General features: G+C 42.6%; 1 protein-coding gene across 3 annotated transcripts in view; it reads right to left on the reverse strand.

The window, feature by feature from the left end:
* Nucleotides 1-18,033, reverse strand: part of ERN1 (endoplasmic reticulum to nucleus signaling 1) — a 78,050-nt gene that overhangs the window by 46,277 nt on the left and 13,740 nt on the right. The window contains exons 1-2 of one of the 3 annotated variants that reach the window (XM_041724946.1): nt 5,011-5,079; nt 3,957-4,077 (exon numbers count right to left, since the gene is read on the reverse strand). In XM_041724946.1, the coding sequence (XP_041580880.1) occupies nt 3,957-4,077; nt 5,011-5,064 (175 nt within the window). In that variant the 5' untranslated portion in view covers nt 5,065-5,079. Of the gene's footprint in view, nt 1-3,956; nt 4,082-5,010; nt 5,080-18,033 lie in introns of those variants that run through there. The other 2 variants (XM_041724945.1, XM_041724947.1) reach the window with 2 other exon arrangements.

Here is an 18,033-nt window from a genome sequence, read left to right on the forward strand (position 1 = left end):
TCAGCCTGTAAAACCAGGGCATGTCACTCCTTTGCTCAGGTTATCTCCAAGGGTGGCTTCAAAAAGGCCAACATCCTTGCACCAGCCCCCAGGCCCTAGACCTTTCGGGGGAGGGTACAGCTTGCTTGACAGTACTCAGGAAATTTGTGAAGGCATTTCTTCATGGCCACAGGGACTGGTGGGGGGGGGGGGGTTGGGGAGATGGGAGTGGTGGTGAGGAACACAAGAGCTAAGTGTGGGGCAGACAGCACTGCACAGCCAAAAATTATCCCAAATCTATACACTGCTTCATGTTCTGTCAGGCTCTCCCATAGGCCGAAAACCTTCAGTAACTCCCTGAACCTATAACAGCACTTGTATAAAAGCACAAAAGCAATTTTTGCATAATTTTATACAACTCATCTTCTCAGAATGTATTAACTCTTGTATGAATCAGGTAAAGTCACATTGCTCTTGTTCGGTGCATTACTAAGAATTGTTTGCCATCTTGGGAATCCAGTCACAAGTATCCTGGTGTTTTGATCAGTCTGCATCAGCAGGCACCGCACTCACTCAGAAGTGGAGTGTCACCACGTGTCAGAGCATTTTCGTGTTAAATTACGTCTATGGGAGTCAAAATTACTTTTCTATTATTCCAGTGTTAGATTACCAGCTGGGTAATACACGCATTTCTTTCTGTAATTGTATGTGTGTAGGTTACGGTCGCATACATTTCATTCCGGAATAGTAGTGGGGGCATTTTTATATAAACAGTATATGAAGACAGTACTATGTCCCTGTGGGACTGGTGCTCTGAGTTCATTTCCTGCTACCCTTCCTCTCCTTTACCCCCAACTCCCCCCCTCCAGCCACTCCAAGATGCTTCCTCTACCATACGAAGGACTCTCCCAACTTTGCCCCTGATAGGCCTTGTCTAAAGACTCCCCTGCTACCTTGAGTTCTTGCTCAAATGACACCTTTTCAATGGGGCCATCCCTATCTAAAACTGCAGCTCCCCACCCCCCACCCTGATGCTCCCTATTCCACTTCCTTGCTTTTTTTTTTTCTTCAATAAAGTCAGCTCTTGTCACCACTACATAATTTATTTCCTCATGTTTTCCACTAGAATGAAAAGCTCTGTAAGGGCAGGATTTTGTCTGTTTTGTTCACTTCCCATATCCTCAAGGCCTAGAATAGCATATGGATATCTTTATAGGTGATTTACAGGTCAATGGCTTAGAAATACCAATTCTGAAATCTTTAGTTAGAATTGCAAGATTAAAATTGAATCAAAAACTCAAGCTCTCAGGGCACCTAGGTGGCTCAGTAGATTAAGCATCTCCTTTTGGCTCAGGTCATGATCTTAGGGTCCTGGGATCAAGCCCCACATGGGGCTTCCTGCTCAGTGGGGAGTCTGCTTCTCCCTCTCCCCCCACTTCCTGCTTATATTCTCTCTCAAATAATAAGTAAAATCTTAAAAAAAAAAAAAAAAAATCAAGGTCTCTACACATTACCACTTTTAATCTTTGTGTAGAAATACATATATATATACACATATATACTGTAATAGACACAGTATACAGATATGTAGAAACATTTTATATGTAAATATAATTATATTATATATAATAATAAAGTATATATGTAATAGCTATATTATTATATAGTTTTATATAGAGATATAGATATAGATATAGATATTGGTATCCAGGGCTGAATTTAACTTAAGCCAGTCTAAAAAAAAAAAAAAAAAAAGCCAGTCTATTCTCAGAAAGACAAGGAGACTTAGAACATATGACATATTACTTGAAATTACTAGACCTTACTGAGATTTCTCAAATTCTCCCCTTAAGCATCTTTTAACACTTCCTTGCTCTGCCTTCCTAATCCGTTGCTGGATTCTACTGACTGTATTTCTGTGCCACTTCTTCCCTTGCCCCTGGCCCCCTTTTCAGGTGGACTCCACAGCTCTGGCTTCCCAGTCGCCAGCCCACACTCCCACACTCCGCTGCAGGATTAAACCTGTTGAATCACTCACCTGCTCAGTCACATTAATGGTCCCAACGTCTGTTCATTCAAGTATAAGAGCCTCAATGCTACCACAGGGCTCAACATCCCCTCCGCTTCTCTCCGCATCCTTAAGCTCCTCACACCATAGCCCTGCTGCCTCCATTGAAGGCTTTAAAGTCCCGACCACCTCCCTTACCAAACCCTGGCTCTGTGCTGAAGCTCTGGTACTTGTCACTGCTCCCTATCAGGCTGCAGGCTCTTTGAGGGAAAGGATGGGCTTTTTCTTCTCTGTGTCCTATAAAATATCCTTCACAGACAAGATTCTCTAAACAATGTTAAGTAAAAGAGAGGACAATTCTTAAGCTCTAAAGAATGGGAGAGAAGAGACTGATTCTTATGTTTAAGTAAGAAACAAGGTGAAATACAGTTTTGCCAGATACAGTCAAGGCTACTTGTAGAAATTAGGATTTCAACAAGATCAATTTAAAACAGTACGGGCAGGGGTGCCTGGGTGGCTCAGTCGGTTGAGCATCAGCCTTCAGCTTGGGTCGTGATCCTGGAGCCCTGGGATTGAGCCCCGAATCCAGCTCCCCCACTGCTTTTCCCTTTCCTCCTCCCCCTGCTTGTGCTCTCTGTCAAATAAGTAAATCAAAATAAAATAAATCAATACATGCAGGGAAAAGCAAAGTAGAAGAATGATGTAGCTTGGGGCAAAAAAAGCCCTGCCCCGGAAGGCTGAAACTAAGGGCCCAGCCCTAACAGTCAACTATAAAAATGCTGATCTCAATCCTTCTTGTTGAGGATTTGGTGATCTCACCTTTGGATAGAATCAGAAATTGTGAAATTTAAAGAACTCTGTTTTTGTTTTTAAAAAGTTAAAAGGCTTAAATATGAAGGAGAGACATTATGGATAATATTCTGGGAGCCTATAATGCAAAGCCAAAAGCCGGCTCTATGGTCTTCTCATGGCCACTTGCTCCGAGAGCTGGTCCTTTCAGTTGCCTAGGGTTCTTGTATATCCAAGCAGGACCCAGACAGGTGAGGCAAGTGGCCTGTGGTACCTCAGCTGCCATCATCTCTGGGTGGTAACCAGGTTTGCTGTCGAACTGATAAAATGATGTGTAACCTTCTGACATATGCCAATATTTTTCCATCTAAAACACTGTTTTGGAACATTTTATTATCAAAGGAAAAACACTTGCTATGCTCACGAAAATAATGAGTCACAGATCAATGACGAAAGAGAGCATGCTGGTCAGACTCTAATCTAAAGCCAAATCAGAATTATTACTGGACAGAAGAACAGAGAGGACTCTGAAAGCCCCAAATCCTTGGATTTGCATGGCTTTATCCAGGAAGATCACTTTGGAAATCAAATACAATTTCCCAGCTGTAGGACTCCACTCTGCTAACTATCACCAGGAAGACAAGATCATAAAAAAGGAGACATGACAGATTAAATGAGAAACAAGCTCAGTCTTTCACTTCCCTCAACGTAAAGACCCAATAAAGTGGCTAATTTGGATGAATATCAAATTTTATAGCCCTCAAGTATTTCAGCCTCTATAAAAACAAATGAGTAATTTGAGGTTACAGAAGATAGTTCTTATAATTATGATTACAAGATTCTAATCATTAGCTAGAACTTAAAAAAAATTTTATGCAGCATGTCTTTGTAAAAGGCCTGCCAGCCAGAACTATTAATAGAAAAGCCTAGAGCCACTTAAACATGAAATCTGGAAAGAAAAAAAACAAGATAAAGCTGGCCTTTTTAACTGATGCACTTAGTTAATAATCATAATTCAAGCTGTATACATACCCTCTGAGTATAATTCCCTCTCTTCTCCTTGACTCCACTATCCTTTTTTATTAAAAATGTAACTTTTTCTCTTTTTCTGGAATAGGTTTCCTCCAAAGCAGCTGAGCAAATAAATGCCCATGTCACCCAACAACTAAATCCAAATTACCTTCTTTTAAAGTCCATTTGATTGAGCCTGTCCTCTTGCTGACAGCATGCAAACTTCCATCCAGAGTTGACACAAACAACAAGGTTTCAGGAAGTGTCACTGTGCTGGGACTTCCAAAAATCTGCAATGAGATATAGAAGAATCTTCGTGTACAGCAGGATTCTTCATCTTGGGCATGTACAACCACATAAAACCCCCCTGGGCACATCTCAAAGTTATCCATCTAAAATCCACCACCTTACAGATAAAGGCATTGAGGTTACAGAGCCTACTATGTCTAAGGGCACATGTCTAGACAATAGCTGAGTCAGGACTAGACCCCAGATCACTTTATGTGAAGCAGCAATCCTTCCTGCAGACAGGCTTAGAACCTGACATGAAGGACTGGGATTCTGAAATAATCCACAAGCAGTCTCCACTGAAACAGAGGAAGAAGTATGCTCAGCTTTCTAACGGACTTCCTTCTCTTGGTTATATTTCACTTTCTAAAACCTGGTCCTCAGGGCACCTGGGTGGCTCAGGTGGTTAAGCATCTGCCTTTGGCTCAGGTCATGATCTGGGGGTCCTGGGATCAAGCCCCGCATCAGGCTCCCTGCTCAGCAGGGAGTCTGCTTCTCCTTCTCCCTCTGCACTCTCTTTGGCATATGCTCCCTCTCAAGTAAATAAATAAAAAATAAAATATTAAAAATAAATTAAATAAAACCTGGTCCTCTTGCAAGGCTCCAATATAAAGAAGAATGCCAATATACCCACATGCAATTATGGAATCTTACAAAGGCAAAGAATTAGAAGAAAGCATTTAAAGCAAAATAAGAAAAACCGCTCTCATTACATAAAAAATTTATATAATAAAACACCAAGATTTCAAGAGACAGGTTATAAAATGCATGAAAAACATAAACCAAATTGTTCTTCGCCTATAATCAAAATATAATTTAAATAACAATGTAACTTTTATGCTGAGTTAAACACACACACACACACACACACACACACACACACACACACCCTCTTTACAGAAAATAGCCAAAGGTGGTGATATTTACTTTCTTACCCATCGTTGGTGGCAATGAAAATGATAAGTTAGTGCAATCTTTCTGGAAAGCATAAAAGTGCTCAGATTTTTGATCCTGTAATTCCACTTCTACATCCTAAAGAAATAGTTCCAGATAAGAAAAAAGCTGTGTGCACAATGATGGTCATTGTATCCCATTTACAAATACAAAAACTGGAAAGATCTGAATTTCCGGTAATATCTTAATGACTGAAATAAATTATGACACATACACTTAATGGAATATTATGTAATCATTAAAATAGCACTTAGGAAAATTTACAGCAATGCTTCTATAGGTCTTCATATGAAAAATATAGAATCCAAATTTTAATGTACACTGCAGTGATGATGATTAAACTCGATAGATTTTTTTTTTTTTTTTTTTTTTAGTCTGCCTATCCTCTAGCTTGGCTAAGAACTGCACCCTCATCCACATGGTTTCCACAGGAGCAGCTGGGTGTGTGCACACATACACGTACACAAGTGCAATTCACACATGTGCAGGTGATAGCTAGTAAGGTTTCCTGAAACAACATGCCTTTGATGTATGGGCTCATTCAGCAATGCCTCCTTGTAGTAAGATTTTCTCTTTGTCAGTATACTATCCCACAAATTATCTGCTTCCTGTGGGTCTTAAATTAAAAATGGGCCACACACTCTGAAAACAGTATGGAGGTTTCTCAAAAAGCTGAAAATAGAGCTACCCTACCATCCAGCAATTGTGCTGCTAGGTATTTATCCAAAGGATACAAACATAGTGATTTGAGGAAGGACCTGCACCCCAATGTTTATAGTAGCAATGTCCATAATAGCCAAACTACGGTAAGAACCCAGATGTCCATCAACAGATGAATAAAGAAGATGTGATACACACATCCACCATGAAATAGTACTCAGTCATCAAAAAAAAAAAAAAAATGAAATGAAATCTTACCATTTGCAATGACGTGGATAGAACTAGAGGATATTATGCTAAGTGAAATAAGTCAATCAGAGAAAGACAATTATCATATACTCTCACTCATATGTGGAATTTAAGAAACAAAACAGGATTATAGGGGAAGGAGGGAAAATAAAACAAGATGAAATAAGAGAGGGAGACAAACCATCAGAGACTCTTAATCATAGGAAACAAACTAGGGTTGCTGGAACGGAGAGGGGTGGGAGGATGGGGTAACTGGGTGATGGGCATTAAGGAGGGCACCTGCTATAATAAGCACTGGGTACTATATAAGACTGATCAATCACTGACCTCTACCTCTGAAACTAATGATATACTATATGTTCATTAAAAATAAGAATATAAATAAATAAGTAAATAAGTAAATAAGGGCCAACACAACTTGCTTAATACTGTGAGAGTTTGGATTTTGGCATAAAATATTTAAAATTCTATGGCTGGCTTTTAGCACTAAATGAAAGACTGAGGGTTTACCTGTGCATGGCAGCCTGACCCCAAAATACCTGCCCACTCTTGGTAAGAACCAGGATGGCACCTAGTTAATCCCTTAGGAAGGAAAGCCCAATGGCTCCCTCTAAAGCAGTCTGAGATGGCAGGACAAACATCTTGGTCCCTGCATTCCTTTTCCACTGTGGAGACCCACTGGCAAAGGGGGTGAAGCAGCTACCAGAACCTCACTCTCTCCTCCCTTGCCTGCTCCTGGCCTAGAGGCAAAGAAGTTCCACCCTTTCCTTTGCCCAGAGCTGGGGCCCACTCACCTGGAATGGGACACACAACAGCAAGCTTCCTCACTACCTGCTAAGTCTGTTCTCAGTGTAAAGCCTCAAGTCTGAGGAAGAAGAGTCTCCTTTTTACCTGGCTGGGAAAACAGAAGCCTCAAGGGTAGTGTCTGCCTTAGCAGGGAATCCAGAGGTCAAGCACACCCAATGTTTGGGGGATGAAATTATTTTAGCCTACAGTGTATAGACAGTGACAAGCCTCATCTGAACCTGCTCACACCTGAACCAGAGAAACGCACATTGCCCAGAGCACACGGGCCTGCAGAACAGTGGCCTGAAGACCAGACCTGAGGGCTGCAGCTAAGGGAGACGGAGGACTGTCTCTCCCTGAGAAGGTGGAATGGGTTTACAGCTGATGTGGGACAGTGAGATTAGTAGGGGAGGGAGGGAGGCAGGCTAAAGACTGAACAAAATAAAAAGGGAAGAATGTATACCTCCCTGGGACCAAGAGGTGGGAAGCCCCCCTGAGTCCCCTCCCTCTGTCATAGTTCTCCCAGGAACAGGTATTTTGTACAATAACAGGTCTTGGGAAGACACAAGAATTGTGTTGAACTCTGAGTCACTGACCTGGCAAGAAATTAAACTCAGGAGATCTCTGTGAATGTTTACTGGATGGGAGAGACAGATTAAAAGGGAGAAAGAAGCCTGAGAAGAAACACAGCTGAAAGATGGGGAGAGTGCCCTGGCTTCCACGCTTCCTCAAGGACTTGGGCTTCCAGTCCTTGGGCTCAGAGAGCCTTACAAATAATTCCCCCTCTTTGCTTATGTTTCTTGGAACTAGATTTCTGTCACTTGCCACCCAAAACTGTCCTAAAACAAACACACATATAAACATACACATACCCCTTTTGTTTATTTACATAAATAAGATTATATGCATATATATAAAGATGAAGAAAATACTGCAAAATTATAGCAACAGTTTTTTTCTCCTATGTATTCTAAATTCTCTATAATAGGATCGTATAATCAGCAATGAACTTTTCATAAAAATAGAAAGGAGATGGACAAGTTAGCAGGTTAGCTCAAATTTAAAGGAGCTTCAGCAAGACCCTAAGTTCCAGAGGAAGTGCTTTCCATATTAGGACATCAGACAACTGGACCACTTTTGATCATTAATATCCACCAAACAGAAACAAAAGTTTAGCAACAAAAAGGTCCCTTGGTAAGACAGGGTGTATCCAGGAATAGAAGAGTTTTGTCAAGCTTATTAAAGCCTACAGTACAATTCTAATGAACTAAAATATCCCCAAACATATCTTATCACAGTATGAACATTAAAATGGGTCCATATTTACTAAAACATATCAGTGCTGCTTCATTACTGGTGTGGAAACAAAAGCCACCTGCCTTGTCTGAGCATCTTAGAAACCACAGGAAGAGCAATTGTATATGGTTGGTTGGTGAATCGAAAGAAGACCACTAATCACATAACTAACACAGTCCTCTGAAAATCTCAAAAATACCAGGTTTGGCTAGAAGTTGAATTTAGCAACCAAGAGCGCTGATGGTTAATCATAGTGTCCACACTGACGTCACAGACACTGTCACAACAGGCTGCTCTCTTGTTTGGAGGCTGCTGACGGTTTCCAATTAAAATGTCCAGGGAGCTACCCTGAACAGTGTTATTCTCTCACATGGCAAATTACCATCACAACATTTCTGGCTTTTCTCCCCCAGCATTTTTGAAAGCATGAAAATGCCTGCCTTCAGATACAGTCGCTATTACCAAGCTGAACTAAATAAGCTTCTAGATGCTTTTCGGGATACTGAGCAGGCTGAGAACCATTTGTACCTGAACATCTAAAATGCTGCGTCACAACGATGAACTTGCAAGCTACCTCACCTGGCCACTTTAGTCCCTGGGGCTCCCTTCTCTCTGTGAGGGATGAAAGGGCCAGAGGACCACTGTTACACACACTCATTTCCAGAGAGCCTGAAAATGGAAACAAAATGCTGATTCTGTAGATCTGCTTCAAGTTGACTACCTGGAATCTAACTCATTTTTCCAAATAGGAGGATATGTACTTCTGGCTTCAATGGCGACTTCTAAGAAGTAATCGCAAGGACACTGTGGCCAGGGAGAATGCTAGTAGCTGGTAACTTAGTCTAATTTAACACTGAACATCCATTAGCCATCTGGTCCTTGTGGAAACCCAATCACACACACACTCTCCCAGGAAGTGATCCCAAGGTAACAATGCTGGAAACACCCAGCCCGAGGAGTATGAATGAAACCTGGCAATTCAGGGCAGATGATGCTGGGCAGTCAAGTTGCTAGTTAAACCGATTTATTTCATGTAAGTTCATTCAGTGGTGGTAGGACAGCCTCACTGCAGCCCTGCTTGGCCAAGACTTCAACGAAGAGCCTTCCTCCCATGAAAACAAATGCAGTACTGGGACTGAACCCTCATGTTCACGGTTCTGATGGTAAAGCAAAGTCCAGCATCTACATCATTTCATAAAATGCACCACTCACTTTGCCTTTACTCTTAAGACGTGGAAGTAACTACCAACAGCTTATATAGAGATGATTAAAATTAGAATTTCATTCTAATATTCTAAACTCAGCTAATTGTTAGTCATTCTTGCATTAATTAACTCCTTATATTTTAGGTAAGAAAAAAAAATCTTTCCTAAAAGGAGTTCTGAAATAACTTTGTTTAGAAAATATCTTCAGGGGCGCCTGGTCTGCCTTTGGCTCAGGTCATGATTCCAGGGTACAGAGATCAAGCACCATCTAGTTGGGCTCCCTGCTCAGCTGAGCAGGTCTGCTTCTCCCTCTGCCTCTGCCCCTCGCCCCATTTCTGAGTGCTCTCTCAAAAAAAAAAAAAAAAAAAAAAAAAAAAGATGATGATGATGTCTTTAGTAAAGAGAACCTGACACGAGATAGGGATGTGTTGAAACAGCACAAAAACAAATGAAATCACCTCTTACGGAAAAAAGCCCACCCATTTCTGAACAAGAACTTGGGACTCATCAGGCAAGGAGGCAGCTCACCAGTACCTTAAACAACCAGCAAAGCCCAGGGCTTGGTTTCAGGTGTCACATCTACCACTGAGGTGACTGCTCATTTCTACTCACCCTCTGCCCCCTGAGGAAGAACAGCAGGGAAGCACACCGCAAGCTCCTCCAAGATTCGGAACATGGGAGAACCCAGTGGTCCCCATCAGGGTTTTCAGAAATGCTGCATCTTCCAAAGAAATACAATGCTTAAGTTTCAGACACACATTTCAAGAAATAATCCACACACACATGGACTCCTAATAACAAAGGTCATACATAAGTTAATAAAAACAGCAGATTTTTCATCTTGAAATCAGTGGGAAGAAGTAGTGCCATGCACACCTGGGTCTCACACCAGCTTTCCAAAGTGATCTATAGTTGATAAATATAGGATTGCTTGGTTCTGTTTACGGCACTGGTGATGAATCAGCCCCACAAAAGAGGTGTACACACACCTCCAGAGGACCCACCACTGGAACAGGAAAGCCACATATTTCTCAGCATACAAATCAATCAAGGCAAGCCCCACTACACCCCCAGAAGTTCAATCTATATGGCAACACTGTAGCACTAGCTTAGTCAGATAAGCAGAAACAGTAAACGGAGTTAAAATCTTTTCAGGGGCAGCCTGGGTGGCTCAGCGGTTTGGCATGGCCTTCAGCCCAGAGCATAATCCTGGAGACTGGGGATCGAGTCCCACATCAGGTTCCCTGCATGGAGCCTGCTTCTCCCTCTGCCTGTGTCTCTGACTCTCTCTCTCTCTCTCTGTCTCTCACGAATAAATAAATAAAATCTTAAAAAATATATATATTTTCGGTGAATCTTCTCTACTTCCGACTAGCACCCCAAAGACCACAGTCTTTATAATAATTTTAGAATACAATCATCTGGTTAACAACATAATGATTTTTTTTTTCTCTTTTAGGAGTACTACACTAATTTCCAGGCTATGTTCAGAGGCTGTTTTTTTCTTTGTTTTGTTTTACTAATTTTTCCTCTATGTTCATTGGATTACTGTTACATTACATAATCTAAACTTTAGTTTTCTTTCTTTAAGGCTAAGAAAACCATTCCCCCAAACTAAAGGTACAATACTTGTGTTACTCCAGCAAGGATACTGGCCTGCTTCCAGTAAAATATTACACAAGATACCATGTACCTAAATTCTTGGAACCTATAACCTGCCATCAACAACCAGTCTGACTTATGCAGTGCAGTGGCTCCTTGCCAGGGCTCAAACCAGCTGGGTGCCAGCAACAGAGGTAAAGTGACTTACAAGTTCATTTTGGTCGGTTAATACATGCACATTATAGTTTTACAGGTAAGATGTAAAACAAGTCCCCAAGTGAGGGAAGGATTAGATAAGAAAGATTTCCAGTGTTTTTGTTTTACTACTTAAGGATATACACAATCTTGAGAAGAGTTAAAGCTGCATGTCACCAAATGTAGAATAATGTATTTTTTTGAAAGATTTTATTTATTTATTCATGAGAGACAGACAGAGAGAGAGGCAGAGACACAGGCAGAGGGAGAAGCAGGCCCCATGCAGGGAGCCCGACATGGGACTCGATCCTGAGTCTCCAGGATCAGGCCCTGGGCTGAAGGTGGTGCTAAACTGCTGAGCCACCCGGGCTGCCCTAGAACAATGGATTTTGAATGGATTAGATGTGCTAAGGAACCAGAGTTTATAATTATTAATCTTAGCAATAACACTCAGAGGTGAGAAGGGCATTCTCTCTGGGGGATGTACAATACCAAAAGAGGGGAGAGAGACTGTGTGTGTATATGTGTGAATACGGTAAGGGAGGTGGCGTCTGATGGATAAGGCGGCAGAGGTGAAGGGTAACAACAAACAGACTGGAGTATTCTGCTGGCCATAATTAGCTGAAAGCTACAGGATGGAAAAGCCAATTTTAAGAGAGATCAATAAAACACTTTCTGGCATGCCATAATAGGGCATCACCCTTATAGGACTTTACACACACACACACACACACACACACACACACACACACACCAACCTGTGCAGTAATAGGTCAATTCAGCATGACAGACCTTAAAATAATATTCTGAAACACAGTCCTCTGGCAGGCACTGAACAGTATTCAAGAAAAGGACATCTGCATCTATAATTCTATTTGCAGCAATATCATCTACTTCAGACTATATAAACTTAAAGTTTGGCTATTTGCAATTCTGGCTGCTTTATAAACGCATTCAACTCAGTACTATTATTCCAACACCACTGATCCTACCTAGAAGACCATGTAGATGATGGCCAAAAACCATCAAGAATTCACCAAAGCAGCTGTTAAGACTAAATCAGTGCCCAGTAAATGTCAGCACACACCCATTACAAATAAAGGTCTCTTGTTGACAAAAAAAAAAAAAAAATTCCAAGGGCACCTGGATGGCTCAGTCAGTTAAGCATCTGCCTTCAGCTCAGGTCATGATCTCGGGGGTCCTGGGAGCAAGCCTTGTGTCTTAGGTTCCCTGCCTAGTGGGAAGTCTGCTTCTCCTTCTGCCTCTACCCATTACCCCCAATTGTGTGTGCCTGCTCTCTCGGTCCCAAATAAATAAATAAAATCTTTTTTAAAAATTCACATGAGTTTAAGCCTCTTACTAATCAGGAAGAGGAGGCTAAACGAGCAGATCCCAAAGGCCTACCTATGAGGATATCATATGTAAAAGCCTGATTAGAGAGACAAAGATTTTTATTCTAATCATACTCTGCTGCCCAGCCCCCATCTCATTACATGTCTGATCCAACAGTGAAGTACTCGTTCCAAACACGGAGACTTCTGGCTAGCCAAAGGTACAATGTGGCACACAAAACTCATTGTGTTTAGTCTCCCATCTGCTGGTTTGGGAGAAAGATTAAGACAGAATTAAGACATTACTGACATTAAGAGACTTTCTGGTTTAATTGTGTCTGTTTTAGTGATCTCAGTCTACTACAAAATCATTCCAAACCCTATTATACTTTGTTTACCTGCAGGTAGGTCAGCAATAATCCATCAACTATCTAGTTCCTTCTAACCAGACTATTGGCTGTTATGCTTCCTGGTATTAAGTCAACAAAGGTAACTATGACATTTGCTTTGGATGGGAGTCAAGTGTCTGGTTGGGATGCAGAAAAGGGCAAGGCCTAACTGAATAGTCCTGTGTGGTTTCCAAGCTAAGCAACTAAGAGAGTTAAACTTGCATTTGTGGCAATTCTTCTGTGTGGTGTAATTAACCACCACTCAAGACAGTTACACTTCTTCAGTTTAGGCTACTCCTCTAATGGTTCTCATAAAAGGTTCCTCATAAGTCCACTTCATTCCTGAGCTCGAAGATAGGTTACTTTCACAACAGGTGAATATATTTCCCCAAAACTGGTTCTGGTGCCCCAGGCTAAGTGTCTGAGGTCAAGCAGCTGGCAGTTTTGTTTGTCTTCATGGTCCCTCTGCCATTGGCTTATATTGACACCATGAGAGAGGGAAATACACTTGGGCATGAAAGATGCTCAGTGAAACCCTGTAGCAAACCATAGCCAAGGAAACAAGCTCTTATTGTTTCGAGGAGTATCAAATCCCTAAGGTCCCAAAGCATTTTATGGATGTGAAAACTAAAACCCAAGGTTACACAATCATTTAGTGGCTGAGATTTGGAATGCAGGTGTTGCCACTCTTACTTCGTTGCCTTCACTAAAGGGAAACAGCAGCAGTTTGAATCTCAAAAATTCAGAATCCTGTGAGGCTCACTTATCTTCATTGAGCAGCGTAGTAAACAAACTGATCAAGGTGAGACTTCAACCGTCAATGCACTGGGAGACCATCAGCCTCACAGAAAGCCAGACTTCATCTACTTGAGTCTGCATACTCATCTGCAGTTAAATGTATCATGAGGAAGCCCCCCTATGAAAACCCCAAGCAGGAGGGGAGGACTCCATTAGATTCCAGATTTTTCAGTCCTGATAGTTGCAACTAAGTTGAAACGGTCAATTTTACTCTTTACACTGGCTAGAGAGTTCTTGGGGGGGGGGGGGGGCAGGAACCAAGGGGGTCAAGTAGAAAGTGGATAAATGCTCTAGTTAAATAAAAGCTATCTACAAACAACTGTATTTATGACCCAATTGCGACCTAAGCTTGCCAGATGTTGCCAAGCTTTATAGAAGTCAAACACTATGAAATGCAGCTCTAGTTGAGATATATACCTGGCCAGTCAGTTCTTGCCTAGACGGAATCCCCACTGTTTCAAGTACACTTGCGGATTATTATTTCCCTACTGGCCCAGTGCACCACACCCCATTCTTCTCTATCAGCCAGAGAGTCAACGGAGCCCATATGGTTCCATACGACACAGATCAAACAGTAGGGGCTGTTTACAGCTTCTGGGATAGGCTATTTTAGAGATGAAAAAGAGAGGAAGTCAAGACCTAGAGAAGTAGGGACTTGCCCAAGGCACGAGAGACAGTTAACCGTAGAGGACTGGAACCAAGGCCTCCGCCTCTCTGTCGGGTCCTTTGCCCACTACACCACACTATAATTTCACTACTTTAAAATCACGGTTCTCTAACAACCATAAGCTTAAATTACTTCAGGCCTGGAGCTCCTCCTTGAATTTTGCTGGGGCAGATGAAGATCGGCAAGTACCCTGCTCTGATATGGGGGCAGAGCTTTAGGAGGAGACCAAAATGTAATTTGTGGATTCTATATAGACACCCAATATACCAAAAGGCACTGCAAATTATACAGGGAGGGGTCTTTAAAAAATGTTCTGGATAAAAATTCCTGAGATCCCACTGGAGATCCAAGTGGGTGGGAATAATACCAGAAAAAGTTAAAGGTCATAGCCTTGACCACCATAAAAAATTCCTGCAACAGAAATTTATCCAGCCCAGTTCCAATGGTTTAAAAAAAAAAAATGCTCTTTGATGATGATGATGATGATGATACTGTAGCCACTGCCAATTCCTTTGATGAAACGAGTCATTCTTTTAATGCCAGTGCCAAGGAAACACACATTACTGATTAGCACAGGACAACTCCTTTGAACGGCGAGAACCATTTTAATGACCAAACATACTGACGAGCTTCACATAGTAAGCCATGACTGCTGCACTTAGCAGGAATGTGAGGCTCACAAAAAAGGGAAGGAAATGCAGATCTGAATATTGACTTTTTCATGTGGAAAAAAAATGCCACCAGATTTCCAGAATTGCAGCACAGGTTTCTATGTTCTAGGCTTCCTGGAGAGGCAAGTGTACACATCCCTCTGCAATTCTCACACATCTGGACAGAGCTAGGAATGCAACAGAGACTACTTGGAAGACTGTGTTGGCACAACCAAGTCTACAGAGTTGTGGTATGAAATCTGAGTGCTGAGAAACAGGCGAAGCAAGGGGACTGGCCCAGGTGCCACAAGGCTGCTTTCTCCAGCTTCCTGAGGGGTAGGCAGAGAACAGAAGCAGCAAGGCATTACCAATGGGGAGTTACCAAGCCTTTAGGGTCAAGGAAGAAGCCCTTTCAGACACCAAGGAGAAGAGAACTCCCCTCCAGACAAAGGACAGATGACCCTCAGGCACAGGGATGGGGGGATGGGGGCTCATTCGGCTGCCAGCAGGCTCCATTTTCCCAGGGACCTCTCTTCTTAAAGTCCTCATACTGGTCAGGCTTTTGCCTCATCTGGAGGTCATCCTATCTTACTGCTGATTTCTCCATGTCAGAAAAGTGGCTGAGAGGGCATCCGCATTGTGGGGCAAGGCGGCTAAGCTCCTAACTCTGTTTTCTCTTTTGAAAACTGAGAAACAGCAACTAATTTTTTTTTTAAGATTTTATTTATTTGTTTGACAGAGTGAGCATAATAAGCAGAGGGAACGGCAGGCAGGGGGAGAAGCAGCAGGCTCCCTGCTGAGCAAGGAGCCGGATGGGATGCTGGGCTTGATCCCAGGACCCTAGGATCATGACCTGAGTTGAAAGCAGACGCTTAACGGACTGAGTCACCCAGGCACCTCGGCAACATCTCTTTAAATGCTAAGAAACCAAAATAAATGTTAAGAATGTCAAAGACAAGAGTTATGTAAATATTAGGGAAGATCGTTATATTAAAGAAATTGGTGGTAGCCAAAGATGCCATCAGAAAGTAAACACACTCAAAAACCTGATTATCTACTCTTTCTCTAGCCTCAACTGCTCCCTATTTACCCTCATGGGCAGACAGCAAGTAGACAGTGGCTGGTGCTGACAATCTAAATAATTATGAAAAGGTTAAAATATGTTTGGTTGGTGGTGTTTAAGCAGGAAGAATAGAACTACTGAAGAGGTTTTCATTCAACTGTACATTTCGAGTTAAGGGACTAAATGTGAATTATCTGGAAACTCATTCATATGGTACCCCCCATTCTCTGATGATGCTTGATAGTCCAACTTCCATTTGTTATGCTTCATTGTAGTGCCTGCCAGTACCCTGTGGCTGCTAGAGGGGCAGACTCTGGAGCCAGACCATCCCGGGCAGTTGCTTAGCTCACTGCGCCTCAGTTTTCTCACCCACAAAATGGGGACGGTAATAATATCTACTTCAAAGCACTGCTAGGAGGTTTAAATGAGTAAGTACATGTAAAGTTCTTACAACAGTGCCTAGTATACAGTGAGCACCATGTAAGTGCCAGTTATTATTATGACAACTCATTAAGAACTACATGAGGCAATAGGATCTAATAACAGATCTATTCCTGCCCCAGTGGAGTTTATAGACTAATAAGGGACTACAGCAGCCAAATAATCATGCAAACAGAATGACAAACTGCAGTGAGTACTATGAAAAAGACATACAGGGAACCCTGAGAGCCTAGGAGAAGCTGCTCTGGTCCCATGATGGGGGTGCACAGGCTCGCAGTGTCAAAGGTTCTCCTAGGGACCCCTGGGTGGCTCAGTGGTTGAACATCTGCCTTTGGCTCAGGTTGTGATCCCAGGGTCCTAGGATCAAGTCCTGCATCAGGCTCCCTGCAGGGAGCCTGCTTCTCCCTCTGCCTATGTCTCTGCCTCTTTCTGTGTCTCTCATGAATAAATAAAACCTTAAAAAGAAGAGGTTATCCTTAAAGAGTGACATTTGAATTAAGATCTATAGGAAGCAGGGGAAGGAAGGGAGGAATTGCCTGGACAGAGGGAACAGTCTCTACAAAGATCCTGGGACTACAGATAATTTACTGTGTTTGAAGACCTGTTGGCCCAAGCTGCTGGAGAAAGCAGAGGGAGAATGGGGAAGCAGACAGAAGCCCAAGCGTGCATTCAAGCAGAGTGGGCCACAAAATCAGAACCTTCTTCACATGCTTATTTGTTACCCTTGCAGCTTACAGAAAGGAGAGTGGGCTATTGTGATGGGTGTAAAGCACATCGTGGGGCGGGGGGCGGGGGGGAATCCCTCCCCTAAGGTGAAATATTTGATATGCCAAACACAATCTGTGTTCACACCACAGGTGAGTCTTCTCTGGTGCTTTAACTTTTACTAACGTTAGCCTATGTTTCTTAGCTGTTTCACAGCTGAGTATGAGCATAACACACCAAAACTTCATGGGCAGGTTTAATAAATCACTGTTGTGGTGAAATATGGCTACAGAACAAACCTCAGAACAAGGGCTCTTGTGTCATGAGGCCCCTCACCTGAGGGATCTCTCTGGCCAGCCACCATGCGTGGGATCAGAAAGCTCCCTCTGAAGTCTTTTTAAACTTCTGGGTGTTCCATCTCCCCAGTACCTGCTCTCAGTTCCAGGGCCATTTCTGTACTGCAGGCAAAAAACTTGGTACTAACCTTATAAAATGGTAAGTCACCGGCTCACAATCACAGATTACTCAGGCAAGTTGGCAAGGATGTGAAGTATTTATCAATCTCTTCCAGGCACTCCCTGTTTCACACTTCTTCCTGTTGGATTCTTCCGGGCCTCATATACCGGCTAGTTCACTCATTTCAACCCCACCCCCAGGCTGGACTCTCTCTTATCCCACAGCTATAAAGAAAGAGGGGTCGTGTCATACATAAGGCACTGGAGCTCCAAGGCCTATAACACTCCTGGCTTCAAGGAGTTTACCATCTGGCAGAAAAGTAGTACAACACAAGGGAAAAGATGGCAGGGTCCACATGCATGCCTCCTGGCAGCAGACCTGGCGGTGTGCCTAGGCCCCGCCCGGACCAATTCCCTACAACTCTGAACCCTTACTTCCCTGCTCAGGCCTTCTTCTCCTTCTGCAGGCTAGCCTGCATTCGTGTAACTCCAAAGTCTGTTAATCATGCTCT

The sequence above is a fragment of the Vulpes lagopus genome, chromosome 12 (genome assembly GCF_018345385.1).
Source record: "Vulpes lagopus strain Blue_001 chromosome 12, ASM1834538v1, whole genome shotgun sequence".
NCBI lineage: Eukaryota > Metazoa > Chordata > Mammalia > Carnivora > Canidae > Vulpes > Vulpes lagopus.